An 18,532-nucleotide genomic window follows, 5' to 3' on the forward strand; every position below is an offset into this window, starting at 1 on the left:
GATGAAGTTGACAAGTTTTACGAGGCATTGAATGACATAATATTCAGGGTCAACAGCAAGGATAGGATAGTGCCAATGCGAGAGTTGGAAATAGAACTGAAGGATACGAAAGGGTGATTGGTAAATGTGGGGAAGATATGGAAGCTGACAGGAATGGGAAGCGTTTGCTGGACTTGTGTGCTAGTATGGGTTTAGCAGTTACGAATATATTCTTCAAGCATGGCACCGTTCGCCAAGTATCTCTTCCTCATTATATCCACTTACCCGAATATCATTTACTCCTAGCACATCCAGATGCATCCTCTTTGCTGACTCAGCCAGTTCTACTCTCTCTCTTCCATAAGCCCCATTAATATTGATAGCTCCCCATCGAATTCCATTTCGTTTGCCAAGTTGTTTCCAAGGAGTCTCTCGCCTGTCAAATGGGAGTGGGACTCCGTTACTCCCCTACCTTCCCACTACACATGGGAGGGTAGGGGCACCAGATCCATAATAGACTATATACCGACTTTGAAACCAGAAAATATGTTAGGAATGTACAGGTTTTCCAGTGATTTTTCAATGATCTGTAGTGAACTAAGAAACTCTAGGCCAAGGATAGAGAAAATGAAATCTGTCTGCAGACAAATAAGGGTAGAAAATCTCCAGGATGAGGAAATTAGAAGTACATGGATATGTTTAGTGAGGAGTTCCAAACAATGGCCTCTAAGCAGGTCCAGTATATAGAAAAAGAATGAGTGGCATACAGGGATGCTGTAGAAGTAGCAGCAAGAGAATGCCTGGGAGCAACTGTGTGTACAGATTGGAAAAAGTTATCATGGTGGAATGATGAAGTGAATGTAAAAAAGAAGACATATGGCTCCAAACAAGGGCTGATGCAAGGTCTGATATAGGTGAAAGAAATGGAGCGAAACAAATAGTTGTTGAATCCAAAAAGAGGTCTTGGGAATATTTTGGTAACTAATAACCTGGAAAGACTAGGTCAAGCAGCAGAGAAACGTTTCTGGAGAGTAATAAAGAATCTTAGGAAGGGAGGGGAAAAGGAAATGAGTAGTGTTTTGGGTAATTCAGGTGAACTCATAATTAGAGGTGTTAAAAAGTTTTTTATTTTCTTAATGATTTGTTGATTTAACATTCAAAAGGTGGTGTTTTGTGTTTTTATTATTTTTTATGGCAAAAACTTAAATTTTGGAATGCAATCAGGTTTGTACAATTATTGCATTTAAAAACTTATAAAATTAATAAAACATTAAGTAAAAAAAGTAGTAGGTAAACAGTTAAATATGCATATGGAAGTCATTTTTAATTTACATTCAGCTCCATGCAGCGTATCGTAAAACACATTTTAAATGAATACAAGTTACCTTTGTCAGTTATCGAAATATTGAGGTGAAATCATTGAAAGTAAATCATGGTCATTGTCTCAGCATTTGCAGCTGTCAATCGTCGCCTCCTGTCGCTTACTATGAGATTGTATTTTGAAAGTGGCTTTTCAGAATCTACATTTAAACATGGGTACCACACACATTTTAATGCAGCAGTTGTATAGTCTCTGTGAGCAACCCTTAATCCCATGAGGATCTGTGGAACATTCGCATTCACATAATCTTCTTGACGCATTTGGTTCTTGATGGCCATCAGGTAAATGCTGTGAGCCTCTAAAAACTGTTGAGACTCCATCCTCTTAAGAAATGGGGCATTATTCTTAAACTGGAGCAGTTCTTCTGAAGAAGATAGGTTCTTAAGTGCATGCTGAGGATCAAACAATGACCCAATAGATTGTACATTCTTCCTGGCTGGATCCGTGGTCCTTAAAGTTCTGACTTTTACTAGAGCTGACTGGGCAACACACGTAAGGTTGAACTTAACCATTATCTGCATCTTTTGAGGAAGCTGTTCTAAGTTCTGGAGGATGGTGTGGTTGAATAATCCTCTATCGCCTGATAGCTTGAGTTTTACCTCAAGGTCATTAGCTTCCCTCTAAGAAATCAAGCATGTCCATAAGAGAGGCGTCAAAAACAGAAACATACACTGTTTGTAATTTTATAATTTATATTGTTGAAGTCGATGCTTTTTGGAAAAGTTAGACCCCAGAATTTGAATCATCCAGTGTTTTGAAAAATGCTAACAGGTCTTCCACATGTGTGGCCATATACTGGGTGGTTCACCAGCCCCTTATTTTTTCGGAGGTAGGTAACCAAATTAACGCGTATATCATAGTCGTCCAAAAAACGTTAGTACCTGCTTCTTTATGGCCTTAGTACAACCATACCGTTTATATAATGCTCGCGAATATGGTAGAAATCATTAGCGACAGTGTTATTTCTAATACTTAAACTATAATGAATGCGGAAAACGATCCAGCTGCGAATAACAGTATCTTAGGTCTGGACAGGAAGTGTCTATAAGGACTACAACATGCTAGCAATGCACAGAGTCTTGCGGTAGCTAGGGTGGCTAAAGCACGCGTCACTGCTGTTGCATCAGCCAAGCTGTGTGGAAGTAGGTTCGAATCACAGGCTGGTACTTCTTTTTTTTTCCTTTCTTTCTTTCTTTTCAATTAACGCTGTTTACAGTGACTGTAATATGGCTGCATATCATCCTGTTCCAAAGAGTTAAGTTTTATTTGATCCTGAAAAGAACTGTTTTTATCCGATGGTCTGTAACCAGTTTTATTTGATCCTGAAAAGAACTGTTTTTATCCGATGGTCTGTAACTAGGTTGGACTACGACGTGATGGTGTGTAGGTAGAAAGAAGGGTACCGTGCATATTCAGAGTAACAATTAGTGTTTGAAATGTTGACCACTTTCATTTAACTTTTACCATTACGGAGCACGTGGCATACCTTTTAATTTGACCGCACTTTCTCCACAAATTAGCAACAATTCAACGTACTCTTCATAGGTAAACATCGAGAGGAAATTAATAAGTGCTGTGATGCGACCTCGTAGGTTTGGATTATTATTTGCATGCGTTGGATTCGGTAGGTTGTGGATTCGATTCCCATGTTGGCTGTCCTGAAAACGGTTTTCCTCAGTTTCCCATTCTCACCACCAGGTGAATGCCAGGATGGTACCTTAATAAATGACCACAGCCGACTTTCTTCCCAGTCCGTCCCCTGCCTATCCTTAGGGGAAAGACACCAAATCAGAGCGCACCCCTTAAAACCTATAGCAAAAAAGATATTCATTATTATTGTATCCCTGCTAAAATGGAGCTCCTCTGCCATTCAAAAAATTTGCCTTATGCTGGATTCGAACTACTATGCTGCCGATACTCTCACATCTTCTGTTCCAGCCCTCAACCGATTCAGCCACAAAGTAAACTTACATGATGCTTGCTAGAGGTTTAGTACTTACGTACGGACGGCCATTCCACCTCAAAAGTTAACATACGTGTCAAAGTCTTCATTGAAGTTTTACAGTGTTCATTTAACTTTCTTGCGTTACAGATCACGTGGCTTAACCTATTCATTTGATCATATTATGAGTACCTGTGTTATTTCAAGATGCAATAAATCAAATGTTTGCAGAATAGTCCTTAATATTTGGTGCGGAATTGTGCAATAAGTGTTTTTCCTTTGGTAGGTCCGTGGGTCACTTTACAGTGATGAGACACAAATAGAGGAGAGCCTTATTGACCATAAGGAGAAATTTCAAGTTATTTGGTGTTCATAAAACTAAATTATAAGTGTCTTTAGGTTATACGCATTATTTGGGTGTCCTGTCTCTGAAAAAATAAGGAGCTGGTGAACCACTCAGTATATTGCAGCCTTAAACCAGAAATTCTATCTTGTACATACAGGCATTAAAAATGCTAGAATTTCATCCACTTGTTCTGTGTTTTCGTACTTCTCTCTCAGAAATGCAGTGTAGTTGCCTTTTCATAAGTTAGAAGTAACAGACATGAATGTAGTGAGAATGATTGCTGGTACAAACAGGTGGGAACAATGGCAGGAGGGTGCTTGGAATGAGGTGATAAAGGCTAAGTTAGGAATTAACTCGATGGATGAAGCTGTACACATAAACCTGCTTCGGTGGTGGGGTCATGTGAGGTAAATGGATGAGGATACGTTACCTAGCAAAATAATGGACTCTGTTATGGAGGGTAAGAGATACTGAGGGAGACCAAGATAACGATGGTTAGACTCAGTTTCTAACAATTTAAAGATAAGAGGTATAGAACCAAACAAGGCCACAGCACTAGTTGCAAATAGAGGATTGTGGCAATGTTCAGTAAATTCACAGAGGCTTGCAGACTGAACGCTGAGAGGCATCATGGTCTATAATGATGTATGTATGTATGTATGTATGTATGTATGTATGTATGTATGTAGCTAAGTTAAAAATATTTTTGTACAACCAAATGTTAAACATAATGTGTTGTGTACACTGAAATGAAAAATTAAATGGCATATGGCTTTTAGTGCCGGGAGTGTCCAAGGACATGTTCGGCTCGCCAGGTGCAGGTCTTTTTTATTTGACGCCTGTAGGCGACCTGCTGAACAAATAAAAGAAGTCTGGAGCATAATAGTAGAAAGAAAGAGGAAAAACTCAATGAAAAAAAGTAAAATACAAACTGAAAAATAGAAGCCATTGCATAAACAGAACACAATACATAATAAAACAACGGAAACAACAATTATGGCAAAAAGCAGTGATCTACTCGTATGTACATGAGATAAAAGCTAAATATTACATACATTTACACTACAACAATAAATGAAATGGCATATGGCTTTTAGTGCCGGGAGTGTCCAAGGACATGTTCGGCTCGCCAGGTGCAGGTCTTTTTTTCAATTTGACACCTGTAGGCGACCTGCGCGTCGTGATGAGGATGATATGATGATGAAGACAACACATACACCCAGCCCCCATGCCAGTTAAATTAACCAGTTATGGTTAAAATTCCCGACCCTGCCGGTAATCGAACCCGGGAACCCTTTTACCGAAGGCCAGCACGCTTACCATTTGGCCATGGAGCCAGACTGTGTACACTAATATTTTATAATAACGGAATTTACTTACACTTACGTTGTTTTGTTTGGAGGAAAGCATTTTTTAAAAAATTGATAACTTCACAAGTTCAAAGTCACTGCAGCCAAAAACAGCACAAACGTTGCAAGACATGGTTCAATGCTGGTCTGTTTGTAATTTCAAAAACTTTTTGTCTGCGGATAAATGACATTTTCACGAAAAGCTTCATCTTAACGCAAATCCAAGAAAAAAATTGTACACAACACCAGCTGATGGGTATCACTACTACGTACCATCTTCCTAATGCAAAGCCCGACCGCTAGGTGCGCTGGCAATCAATCTCTTGTGATATCTCGCAAAGTAGGATGCATTCACTATTATGTGTTTGCATACAGTGCCACACCAGTGTGTTGAAAACCATCACCCGCTTCTGGTAATCTTCTGGACGGTGTGTGTTGCTCATCGTGATAAGGTCATGTTATTGCTCTGCCCAATCTTGTGCACTGAACTACTGTGCTTTTCTTCGTGTATGTGCATCCCATCTACCCCTTTGTAATTACTGTAATGCCATTTAAACATGCTGGACAATTATTATAGTACAGAGGAAGTACATAATTTTCTTATGAAGAGAATGAATCTTTGATATCTCTCATTCACCTCATGCAGCAGTGGAACCTGGTTGGCAATATTATGTGATTAGTATTCAATTGAATTAACACTGAACCTGCCCAATTCAGTGGGTGTTAAAGTAGATCCATTAGTAAATTTGCTTGCCTCTTTCATTTGTTTATAACTACATGCATACAAACATGTGTAGCATGATAGCTGAGTGGTGTAAGCACGAACTTCCCAGCAAAACAGCCATTGTTCAAATCTCAGCCAGTATGTAGGAATTTTGAAATGAAAAGTCATGTCTTTTGGTTCGGATTCCACATAAACCTGGGTGTCCTGTGGCTATGACCAGGATATAAACAGCTGTGTGAAGCTACAACTACATCTTCATTATCGACTCAGACTTTTATGCTCATACGGTCTGCAAGCCTTCATGAATTAACTAAGCACCTCCATAATCCTCTATTTGCTACTAGCTATATGCCGTTGTTTGGTTCCACAGCTCTAATCTTTAACTGATTGACAATCATTGTAGCCTTAGTTATCTGCTGCTCCTTTTACCCTCCGTGGCAGAGTCCAAGCTTGTCCAAAGCAACCTGTTCTCCTTCGTTCACCTCATTCACTCTACCACTACAGCTCGTTCTTATGCACAGCTTCATCCATGGAGTGTATTCTTAGCCTTCATCTCCTCATCACCAGTACTTGCCTGTTCTTCCCAACTCTTGGTACCAACAATCATTCTTGTTAATTTTCATGTTTGTTACTTCAGCCTGTGAATAAGGTCTTACTTAGATCTACGAAGGTTTCGTTTCCATACAGCAAAGTATGCCTGAAAGCGGAGTGATGTAAACATAATTTTGTACGAGAGCTCTCTTCTTTATTACCGAATACAGTTGACTAGCCTTAGCTTTGATCCAATTTCACTTTCTATACTGCCATCCTGAGAGAATACACAACCAAAGTACTTGTTTCTGTTCCTGTTTCTGATTATTTATCTGACATTCATTACTCATAAGTTTCTTCCCAGCTAACATAACTTTAGTCCTGTAAATGCTAATTTTTATATTATACTGTACTTGCTGCACTTCTTTTCAAACTCTTGGCTTGGAGGCTTTCAGCAGAGTCTGCCGTTAAGACCAAACTCTCAGCATAGGGCAAGCTGCTTACTGAATTTCCACCCAGCTGAGTCCCTCCTTGCTATTTTACACCTATCAGCAAATGATCCTTGTAAACTATGAACAGCAAGGGTGAAGGATTACAGCCATGTTAACCAGGAACTCGTTTTACCATCAATTCTCACTGTGGCCCGATTGTCAACATAAATGCCTTTGATTGCCTGTAATAAACTATCCTTGATCCCATGAGCCCTCGGTTGGTCATCATCATTTCCCTTAGTGCTTTGCCATATGCCTTCTAGATCTGTGAAACATAAGCATAACTATCTTTTCCTCTTGTAGCATTTTTAAATTACAAGCTCTGGAACTGCACTGGTTTTCATCCAATTTACTCTCCACATAAAATCACTCTTGTCTAAAATACCTGCAAAAACCTTCCTAGTGTACAGACCAAGGAAATAACTTACTAGTTTTTTTTTTTTGCAATTCTTCCTATTCCCTTATTCGCTGCTTTTATCTAATCAGATACTATGGCTGAACCTTAATTAAGGCCACAGCCACTTCCTTCCCATTCCTAAACCTTTCCTATCCCATCATTGCCATAAGATCTATCTGTGTCGGTGCGACATAAAGCAAGTGTAAAAAAAACAAAAAACTAATCAGATTGTACCTTACTCACATTCCATGCTAATCCTATTAATCTTCAGTAACATTTATTGCACGAACTACAGAGTTGTATTGAAGGATTGTATGTTTGTACAAATATTTATGGAATATTATTGTTTCTGTTGCAGAGGTTCTTTCTGATCCAGCTGTGTTGGTCAAAATGGCCGATACTAAGGCTACTGGTGAAGTTCGTGCATTGGAAGCATTTTATACTATGCTGCAAAATGAACCTGCCAAGGCTTTTTATGGGAAAAAACATGTTGAAGCAGCTAATGAAGCTCAGGCCATAGAGACTTTGCTGATCTCTGATAATTTATTCCGGTAAGTTACCTGAAATATTACTGGTATGCTCAAAACATTCAGAATATATACTCTTGTTGACTTAATTCTTGTATTTCTTTAAAGATATAAGTTCGGAATACCTCTTAAATAGCCATGGCGATTTATGTGAAATTGACTGTCTTAGTAGTGTTGTTAGTTAGGCACTTATTTCTTTGCTGAAAAATTGTCATTGTCATCATCATCATCATCATCATCATCATCATCATAATAATCATTTCCTCTTATCCAGCCCCAGCTGCGTTTTGGAATTTATGGTACTTCTCCACCTTCCTTTCTCCTTACACCATTCTTCTGTAATTCTATTCCACTGGGTGAGTTGGCTGTGCAGTTAGGGGCGCACAGCTTTGAGCTTGCATCCGGGAGATAGTGGATTCAAACCCCACTGTCTGCAGCTCTAAAGATGGTTTTCTGTGGTTTCCCATTTTCACACCAGGCAAATTCTGGGGCTGTACCTTAATTAAGGCCATGGCCGCTTCCTTCCCACTCTTAGACCTTTCCTACCCCATCGTCGTCATAAGGCCTATCTGTGTTGGTATGACGTAAAGCAAATTCTAAAAATAAAAAAAATAATTTAAAATAATTCTTTTCCATTCTAGGTTCCTTCTCCTTATACTGGTCTTGATGAAGTCTGTTCATCTTGCTCTGGGTTTCCCTCTTGCCCCCTTTTCCTCAAACTTAGCCTCAGTCATCTGTTACATTATCCTTCCCTCTTCCATTCTCTTTACATGTCCAAAGCATCTTACTCTGTTCTTCTCAGTTCTGTCATCTTTTCTACTCCAATTTCCTTCGTGACATAATTTCTCACTCTGCCTCTCCTCGATTTTCCTATCACTGTTCTTAGGAATTTCATTTCACTGGCTTGAATTTTACCCTCCTCTCCTTTTGTCACTTCCTGCTGCATATGTCAGTGTGGAAGTATAGTATATCTCGCCAAACAGAGTAGGCTTTGGCTTAAGGGTGGCCACGGTTCTGCATTCGGGAGTCTGTGGGCTGATCTTGTTATCGGTTGTCCTGAGAATATCTTTCCATGGCTTTCCATTCACCTCATTAGGGCGAATGCCAGAACAGTTCCGTTCATAGGGACCCTTCTTCGCACTTCAAATCATCGATACACATGTCATTGGTCTGAGAAAGGGCGTGACTCTCTAGGAAGCCCACCATACCCCTTCAGAGTATGGAATTTTAAAAAGTACATCTTGTACATCACTTCCTTGCACTTTGTCGGTACCTCCTTCTTCCGAGCTAGATTCTGTATGTTCTGATCAAATGCATTTGCCCATTACACCCAGCCGTGCATTTTGCATTAGTTTGCTTCCTTCGTATTTGAAGCTGCTCACAATTTCAAGGTTTTGATCTCCAGTATTTATGATTCCTTCCCTTACTCAGTCACCACTTGTTATAACCATTGTCTTGTTCTACTCCTTACTGAATTTCATGTGGTATTTAACAATTTTCCCATCCAGTACATCCAGTTGTTTCTGTAAAAGTCTGTTCCCCATACCCCAATATCAACAAATAGCATGTACCTTCATCTCTCTTTCACCAAATTCTTCCTTTGACTCCTTCACATTTTCATCCATTACCATTGTAAATTTTAGTGGTGACAGCGCTTCTCTGTCCTAGCCCAGTAACATTCCTAAACTATTCCTTCCTCCCAACTTGGGTTTGGACACAGTTAAAACATTTGCCATACCTTGCATGTAGAACTTCCATAGTTTTTTTTGCCAACATCTTTTTCTAACATTGTTCCCCATACCTGTTCTCGGGGTACACAATCGTATACCTTCACTATGTTGAGAAGTGTGATCACTAGATCTTTGCCATACTTCCAATGTCCTATCAACTGTGTCACACGAAAAATGGGTTCACCGTTGATCTGGCATTTCTAAATCCATTCTACTCCTCCTCTAATTGTCCTTCCATCTTTGTTATTTTTTGTAACTTGTGATATGAGTGTGAATAGGTATTGCATACATTTTGGTCCCCCTTCTTAACCCATAACGCGACACGTGAGTCGTATCAGACTCATACGATTTCTTTCATGTCAAGTGTTGGCTGCCCTTCGCCTCTAGGCGGTCAGAAACACCTCGTAAATTCGCTACAGTCAGTTGTCATGCAGCTGTGGCATATGACACACCGGTTGACAGCAGCCGTTGAAGGTAAGGGAAATATTTCTAACACCTAGCGAGTCTCGCAGGCTCGCGTGTCGCAACAGGCTATAAAGTAATGAGTCTGGTGTACTCGCGTGTCATCACGGCATGGTAACAAACTGCAGTTGCGTGTAGATGTTTTTTTCCTGGCCGTGAATACTTATTTTTATCCTAGTAATTCACATTTATTCTTCATCAAAGTATCATTACTATTCCTATATATGAAAATAAGTGAAATTTTCGTTCAGTAATCGTCGGCAAACCAGGTACAGGTGTGTGAAGTGTAACAATCCTATTTGCTTTGAATGTTCACGGAAGGTTTGCTTGAAATGCCTGCAGGAAAACTAAAAGTGGTCTAGTTCTTATTTGACAGAAGCTTTCAGATGATAGCGCAGCGTAGGAATAACATAGGTGCAGTTTTCTTTCAGATGACGACTGCCAGTAACTGTCGAAGAATATGAAAAGTGTAAATTCTGTTCCTCTTTAGTCTCTGTTTATTAACATTATTTCAAAAATTAACACATTGAACACTGTGAGCAAGCATTGCTCGCCTCAATCATTTACTGCTGGATACGGTGCCCGGGCGGCGCTCAGGCTTGGTTTTCTTAACTAATAAATCATCACATGCTGGAAATACGTCCACAGGCCGATGACCTTAGATGTTAGGCCCCTTTAAACAACAAGCATCATCATCATCATCATCATCATCATCATCATCATCATCATCATCTCAAATACGTCCGCATCTCTTCTGGTAAACATGAATGATAGAATTACAGTTCCACATACTGCTGATATGTAGATGGGAGCACTGACGCTTGCTTTACAGAATACGAATGCTTGTTTTGAAGATTAGCAAGGATGTGTTCCACACACTTCGTTTTCACACTTGTTCCTACATTGGAATCATGGCGTCTTGATTCTCTCAGCGATAAAAAAATTACATTTACTAATCACATTTTTCTCTCATATAAGCATAGTAATACTAACATAACAAATTAAATGTAAATATGAAGAATAATTCATTACAAACATGATTTGAAACAAATAAAACATAAAATGAAAAAAACGTGATAATTTTACGTATTTCGAAACAGACTTTCAACTATTAGGTTGTGTTACGTACATGTAGTACGTGTTGAAGAGATGTTGAGTACAGAACAAAAATGGCCAGCCGGACACCAGTGGGATCTGAACCCACAACCTCCCGATTTCGCGTCGGTTGCTCTACCAATTGAGCTATGGTGGCCTAGGCCATCTTTTTGAAAGGATCTGAGCTACAGGTCTGGCACTGCTGCTAGCACACTGTAGAGTGCGTTTAAGTCACCCGTTGTGGGGCATGTCAATGAATATTGAATTTTCACGACCGCATTGTAATCGAAACAGACTTTCAACTATTAGGTTGTGTTACGTACATGTAGTACATGTTGAAGAGATGTTAAGTACAGAAAAAAAATGGCCAGCCGGACACCAGTGGGATCCTAACCCACAACCTCCTGATTTCGTGTCGGTTGCTCTACCAATTGAGCTATGGTGGCCTAGGCCATCTTTGTTCTGTTTGAAAGGATCTGAGCTACAGGTCTGGCACTGCTGCTAGCACACTGTAGAGTGCGTTTAAGTCACCCGTTGTGGGGCATGTCAATGAATATTGAATTTTCACGACCGCATTGAGTGTGCTAGCAGCAGTGAAAATTCAATATTCATTTTACGTATTTCATCATATTTAATTGTCAAAAATCAAATAACTAAATGAGTTCAGTGCTAAGACATATCATTATAGTTTAGGATGCAAAGAGAATAATTCATTTAGTTCAAAACGTATTGAGGTTATAAAACCTAAAATTATGTCTTAAATTCTCAGTATACAGTAGTTAACACGTTACAAATGTGCCAGTGTTCAAAGTGTTAATAGTTGCTGCAATTTTTCCTGTTTATGAAGTTCATTTCAAAGTTCACGGTTTCTGTATTTTGTTTCTGTTTATAAATTTTATTTGAAAACTTGGATTCTACATTTATAATTTAGCTTACCCTTATTTTCTCCCTCCCTGTGGCATTTCAGTTCCTTTAAAATGTGTAATTTTAATTGAATTATCATTAGTAAGTTCAGCTTCAGTTTCATATTCTGGGAATTCGTTGATATTTTGATTTTTCATGGAGGTGAGTCTCTCACGCTCACGTGTTGCTACGGAGTGGTTAAGAGTATGTGTAGCGTTATGGGTTAAACACTGGTATTATTATTCCCTTCTACCATACCTCTAGCACTTATTTCTGTATCCATATACATTTTATCAATCTGTTCAGTCATTGTAGACCAGCAGGTCCAGCTACCTCTATCATCTCCAGGCTTATTTCATCTATCCCAGACACTTTTCCAATTTTCATTTTTCTGACTTAGGTCTATTTCTGACGTTGTAATGTCCCTTTTTACTTTTAAGTCCACACCCTGTACTTCCAGTGTCTTTTCTGTACAATTTTTCACATTAAATAGTTTGTCAAAATGCTCTTTCCATCTTTTCTGTATCTCTTCTGGCTGTGTTAATTGCTCTCTACTCTCCTCTTTCATCAGCTTGGTATGAATTCTTTCTTTCCCCTTATTCGTTATAAAGCATACTTTTTCCGCCATTTACATCCTCTTCCATCTCTAGTGAGAGTCCTTCCCAGCTTTCTTCAGCTGCCACTTTTTTATATCTCTTACTTTCCTGATATTTCCTTTTGCTTTCTTATTTTTTGTCTCTGTTCCTTTCTTGCCATGCTTTTTTCTCTACTGCCACTGCTTTTTTCACCTTAACATTCCACCATGACATCTCCTTTTCTTTCACACTTGTGGTTAATCTGACACAGATGTTCTCTGCACAACTTACAAAGAGTCCTTTTAACCTTGGACCCTCCCTCTTCGGTGCTATCTAATTCTTTGTTTGGAATGTTATGTTTCAGGATATCCTGAAAATGCTCCTGTACTTTATCTTTTAACTTCCATACATCCATACTTTTTTTCTTCTCGCTTGTCTCCTTTATTCTGCCTTTGTTTACCACTTTCATCCTTGCTACCACTATTCACTTGTCTTCATCAAATGCTTTCCTTGGAAGAGCTGTTATGTCTAATAACTGTATATGATTCTCTTTTTGACCAAAATAAAAAAAGAATTACTGGCTTTGTCCTTTTCTCACCCCAGCCATATCTTGTAATCTTCCTGCCATCTTTCTAAACACATATTGCCCACAGAAATTCCTTCATTCCATTTTGCATTCTCATCTGAACTTCTATAATCCTGTTGCTTCTATCATCCACCATTTCCACATACTCTTAGAGGTTCCTTTAATTATCAACCAACTCCATTTCTTGCCTCTTATTCACGATTCCAATATAGTAGGTATCTCTTCCTCATTTTCTTTTTTCCTTTCCCCTTCCACTTTACTTCACTCATTTGCATGATTGCTACAAAATCAATAATTTCTTCACCTTTCCCCATCAGGGTCATCCAATTGATAATCCCTACTTTCATGATGTTGGCTACTGGTCACCCACTTTTCACAGTTCCTCCAGCACACCGAGAACTGTGCATTGCCTGCAGGGTATGCCCAAACCTTTTCCAAGGCTGGTTTTGTTAGAGCTATTGTCAGAGATAGTTCAGGCCACTCCTAACACTTTCTACTAATAACTAGTGAAAGGATTTTAAAGTGCACAGCCTTTCCAAAAATACAGCTACTGTATTTTCGTATAGATAGGTCAAGATGTGTATTTAGGGACATGAATTGAATTGAAATAAACATAATTTTTTGCACCTTTTTCCAACTTTTTCTCTCTTATATCATGCTGCAGCATCTTTTCCCCACACTTGTATCTGCGGTTTTGAAGGATTAGACAGGTTTCTTTTTTCCTTCTTTTTTAACAGATTTTAAAATGTTGCTTAATCAGAAGTCGACAATAATCAGTATATACGTATTAAAATATTTTCAATAATCATCCTTAATAGGATAAATTTACAACTTGGCAAAAGAACTAGGAGAATATCAAGGGGGTTTCAGACCCTGGAGGAGCTGTCCTGATCAGATCATGAGTTGTAAGTTGATAATGGACTATAACAGGAGAAGAAACAGAGATATGGTGATAACTTTTGTATATTTCAACAAAGCTTACGATTGCATCCATAGAGAATCTCTGTTTAAAATTTTAAGACACCTTGGACTACACCCCAAATTAATAAACATGATAAAATTGACTCTCACTAACACCAAATCAAAAGTGAAAGTTTAGGAGTGAAACATCAGAGTCATTTGAAATGAAAACTGGAGTACGGCAGGCAGATGAGCTCTCACCACTATTATTTAATTGTGCTCTAGAAATGGTAATGAGGGAATGGTTTAGGAAATGTCCCACAAAAATAAAGATTGGCCGAAAAATCAAAACAAATTACCTGGGTTTCACAGCCGATTTAGCACATTACTAGCAGTGGACATAAAAGAAACAAAAACCCAGATATCAGAACTTCAAAACATTACAAATAAAATTGGCCTCAAAATATCATTTGAGAAAAACAGAAATGATGCTCCAAAAACCAACACAACTAAAAGAAGTTACCATAAATGGTAATAAAATCAAAATAGTACCTCAATTTAAATATCTTGGAGAAGTAATAACACATAACCTAAATGTAAAAAATCTCAATCCAAACAAGAACAAATAGATTAGCTAAAGCACAAAAATTAACATGGGATATCTACAAAAAGAAATGTTTATCAATACATGCAAAAATAAAACACTACAGCACAGTTATAAAACCGGAAGCTACATATGCAGCAGAAACACTTTCTCACCTGAATAAACAATCAAAAACTGACAGACTTCAGAAAATTGAAAGGAGGATTGGAAGAATCTGCATCAACAAAAAATACCAAAAAGATGGACAGTGGCGGATAATACCTAACAAAGTCGTGTACAAAGAGCTAGCACCCATCACGGATACTATGCGTAAAAGGAGACTTGGATTCTTTGGACATATCATAAGGATGCAGGATTCAAGACTTCTGAAACAACTAGTACAACACAATCTCATCTCAAAAAAAAAACCACAACAGGATGTAAATGGATCAGAGAAGTAAGAAAGGATCTGAAGGAAATAGGCCTTACAACAGGAGACACCACAAATAAAATAAAATTGAATAGAAAACCCAAGAATACAAACCTCCGTTTTACCCTTACATGAAACAAACCAACAACATGCATATTTTCAACCGAGGAAAAGGCACGAAGATAGGAGCATCTGAAGAAGTACTGGGAGGACCGCTAAGCCCGAACAAACCCTTCAAAGAGACCTGAACGATGGACTGAATAAAGTGATCCTATGCGGTCATAAAAGAAGAAGAAAAAGAAGAAAGGCCATGGCTGCTTCCTTCCCACTCCTAGCCATTTTGTATCCCATCGTTGTCATAAGAATTATCTGTGATAGTACGATGTAAAGCAAATTGAAAAAATAAAATATAATGTATGGAAACCATCAGTATTTAATATCCAAGCAATAGTGGCCAACCTCAGCAGGACTAGCCAAACTGCAGCTGTGAAATCAAATCAAAATTTAAACAATGATGCTGCAACAGTTTAAACTAAGTTCAGTTAGTTCTGGCATGCATTTAACGGTTCCACTTGTAGAGTGTTAATTCTCTTGTTGGTCCTGTTGATGTTTTACCTGTCTGGACCAGAATGTATTTTTCACAACAAAAAATCACACCTAAGGTTAAGAAGGAGAAGTTGTATGCACTTTCAGAAGAAAGATGCAGTTTATCAAAACTGATGGCATCATTCTTCAGTGTGCAGTCCGCGAAGTAAATATTGTAATCAGTGGCAAGCATCAAAGAAACGTTATAAACCAGCACATCTGGTAGAGCAAACATGTAAATAACATTGAAATTCACAAGTCAGAACCTAAGCAAACTAATTTTGATATGTGACTTCGCTTCAGGATCTGAAAAGCAGCAGTCATTGCATGAGTTCAGAGCAGATCTTGCCTTGGTATTAATCCTGTCAGGAATTCCAGTCGACAAGGTAAAGTCAGTCCAGCATTCAAATCATTCCTTGAGAAGTACACGCAAAAGTCAATACCGGATGAGAGCCCTCTGAGAAGAAAATACATACAGCCAATTTTTGTGATTGTCTTGGAGACAATAAGAGGTGGTTGGTAAACATTAAGTGAGATTAATTTTAAATGAAACTGCGGATGTGCTACAAAGATATATTGTGAATGTGTTGGGATTTCCATTATCTGATGAATGGGTGAAATTCATGCTTTTAAAATGTACCAACTCGAAAAGACAAATGCCTGCACAACAGTGCAATCATTTAGTGACTCATGTCTGAACCTGTGGCCAGAGAGCATACAATACAAAAAAGTCAGGCCTGTGGTGACTGATCAAGCATGTTACATGCTTTCACCTTTCCAACAACTGAAGAGCATGTACCCCAACCTCAACCATGTGACATGTATTGTGAATGTATCGGGGAGAATTACAGCTGCTCTGAAGAAGATTCTTGTAAAGGCTTCCAGTAATCAAGTTTTATACCAAGAAGTGACTGGGCTCCACCTTCCACAGTTTCCTGTCACGACATAGTGGGGTACTTGGATAAGATGCACAGTTTTCTTGTGCAAAAACTTTGATAAAATCAAAATTTTATATGTGCCCTAGACTCAATGGACAGAGAAGCCGTCAAGCAGGTCCAACAATTCCTCAACAACTGTCCCGGTGGTGTCTAAAGTTATCTTTCTACCGTGCATATAGTAAATCAAAGTAAAACCATATTTGAAATGATATTTCACTAAAGTGTTCTATAAACATACTAAATTTTTAAAAAATTCCTATCACCCGGAGGTACCGCCATGGTCCCACAGGAAAATTTACTGTATGAGTTTGGCTAGATGGCCGGAGCGGTACTATCTAGCAGGACCAGAAGTTTGTGTCACTTTATAGTACTCATTGTTGCCAACAGACTGTGTCACGATTTGTTTACTAGTGCTTAACTCTATGATCCCAAGGCGCTCATTGTTTTAAAGTAGGATGTTTGCGAAATACATATGAGATATTTCTATGTTATTATACCAGTTATCAGAGAGTTTAGCTATCCAAAATGAAGCAGTTTTCTTCACAAACTCGGAAGATAATGACGCTAGTCCTTCAGACTGAGAATTCTGGGAAGTAGTGTTCATTTCAAGCTGATCTATTACGTTCTGGAAGACAAACAATGCTTTAGCAAATAGGATTTGAAATTTAAAAAAATAGAATCCATCATTTGGAAATCAAGCATGCCAGGATTTGCTGCGAGGGCCATAGTAGTATGGTAGCATAGTGAAGTCAACAGCTCAGTGGTTCGCCGGCCAGGCAGGGAAAGTCTCATAACACGTCAATGGTACTTTGTACCCCCATGGCCTCTCGAGAAACTCACTCAGAGGTTCAATCTACTGCTCCGGCAGCCAACGTATTAAGTCTGACAACAGTAAAGCACACTGCATTTCAAAACTCCAGGAATTGAATGTGTAATCATGCCAAGGTACTCATCAAAATAAATTGTTGATCAGACTTTCCATGCTCAGTTCTCAGGCAATTTCAGGCACTGAATTTACGACATGCAACAACTATTTTGGGCATAATGATTCATTTCTTGTTTTGATATGTATATTGACTTTACTTCTCGTTTTGTCTGTGTCAAGAACTATACCTAGTTGTTTAATGAATAATATTTATGTTAAATTCTTTTTTTAGGGTTCAAGATGTTGATCTTCGCAAGCAGTATGTGGCACTCGTTGATAGTGTTCGTGAATTTGGTGGAGAAGTGAAGATATTTTCAAGTCTGCATGTATCTGGAGAGCGTATGTATTATAATACAATTATGTCTGTGCATATTGTACTTAAATTGTGGAATTCCATTTCCAGGTAAGGATTGAAATGGTAGTAAAACTTTTCTTTTCAAATTCTGTTCCAGAACTAGCTCAGTTGACTGGTTTGGCAGCCATTTTACGCTTTCCAATGCCAGAACTTGATGAAGACAGTGCTGGTGAAGATGAAGATGGTGGTGATGATCGTGTTAATGGTGATGGTGGGAATTTTTATGATTATGATGATGAAGAAGAAGAAGAAGTAGTAGTAGGAGATGAAGATGAAGAAGGCTGAAGACCACTTCTCTTGCTCCTTCAATTTTTGTAAATAATGTGGTGGACAAATAAAGTGGATCACTTAAGGAAAACTCTTTATTTATCAAGGTAATCCATGAGTGAAAATCAAATGAATATTTGCCCCAATTTGTCCTCTTGAATTCTAACTTTATCTTAATATTGTGATCTTTCCTACTTTTAAAGACACCACTCAAACTTACTCGTCTACTGATGTCCTCCCACGCCATCTCTCCACTGACACCTCGGAACATACCACTTATGTCTCGAATATTATTACAATATTTTTTTAAGTCCACCTGTTCAATACAATACAATACAATATAAACCACTATTTCATATGGTTAAAATTTTATACATAATACATAAAAGTCAATGGTACATGTTTCACCCTCCTTTACGGGCATCATCAGCCTATATAAATCTTAAAAATAATACATATGGAATCTTTCTAATCTTATTAATTACGAATAATGATTTTGTAAAACATTATACAATAACATCTAAAACAACG

At 38.4% G+C, this 18,532-nt stretch overlaps 1 protein-coding gene across 1 annotated transcript in view; it reads left to right on the forward strand.

Moving 5' to 3' along the window:
- Positions 1 to 18,092, forward strand: part of pelo (protein pelota) — a 156,761-nt gene extending 138,669 nt beyond the window's left edge. Inside the window, exons 8-10 of the mRNA XM_067141624.2 lie at positions 7,499 to 7,691; positions 17,612 to 17,718; positions 17,832 to 18,092. Coding sequence (XP_066997725.1) covers positions 7,499 to 7,691; positions 17,612 to 17,718; positions 17,832 to 18,019 — 488 coding nt within the window. The 3' untranslated portion in view covers positions 18,020 to 18,092. The remainder of the gene's footprint in view (positions 1 to 7,498; positions 7,692 to 17,611; positions 17,719 to 17,831) is intronic.
- Positions 18,093 to 18,532: the final 440 nt, after the last annotated feature.

The sequence above is a fragment of the Anabrus simplex genome, chromosome 2, assembly GCF_040414725.1.
Source record: "Anabrus simplex isolate iqAnaSimp1 chromosome 2, ASM4041472v1, whole genome shotgun sequence".
NCBI classification, from domain to species: Eukaryota; Metazoa; Arthropoda; class Insecta; order Orthoptera; family Tettigoniidae; genus Anabrus; species Anabrus simplex.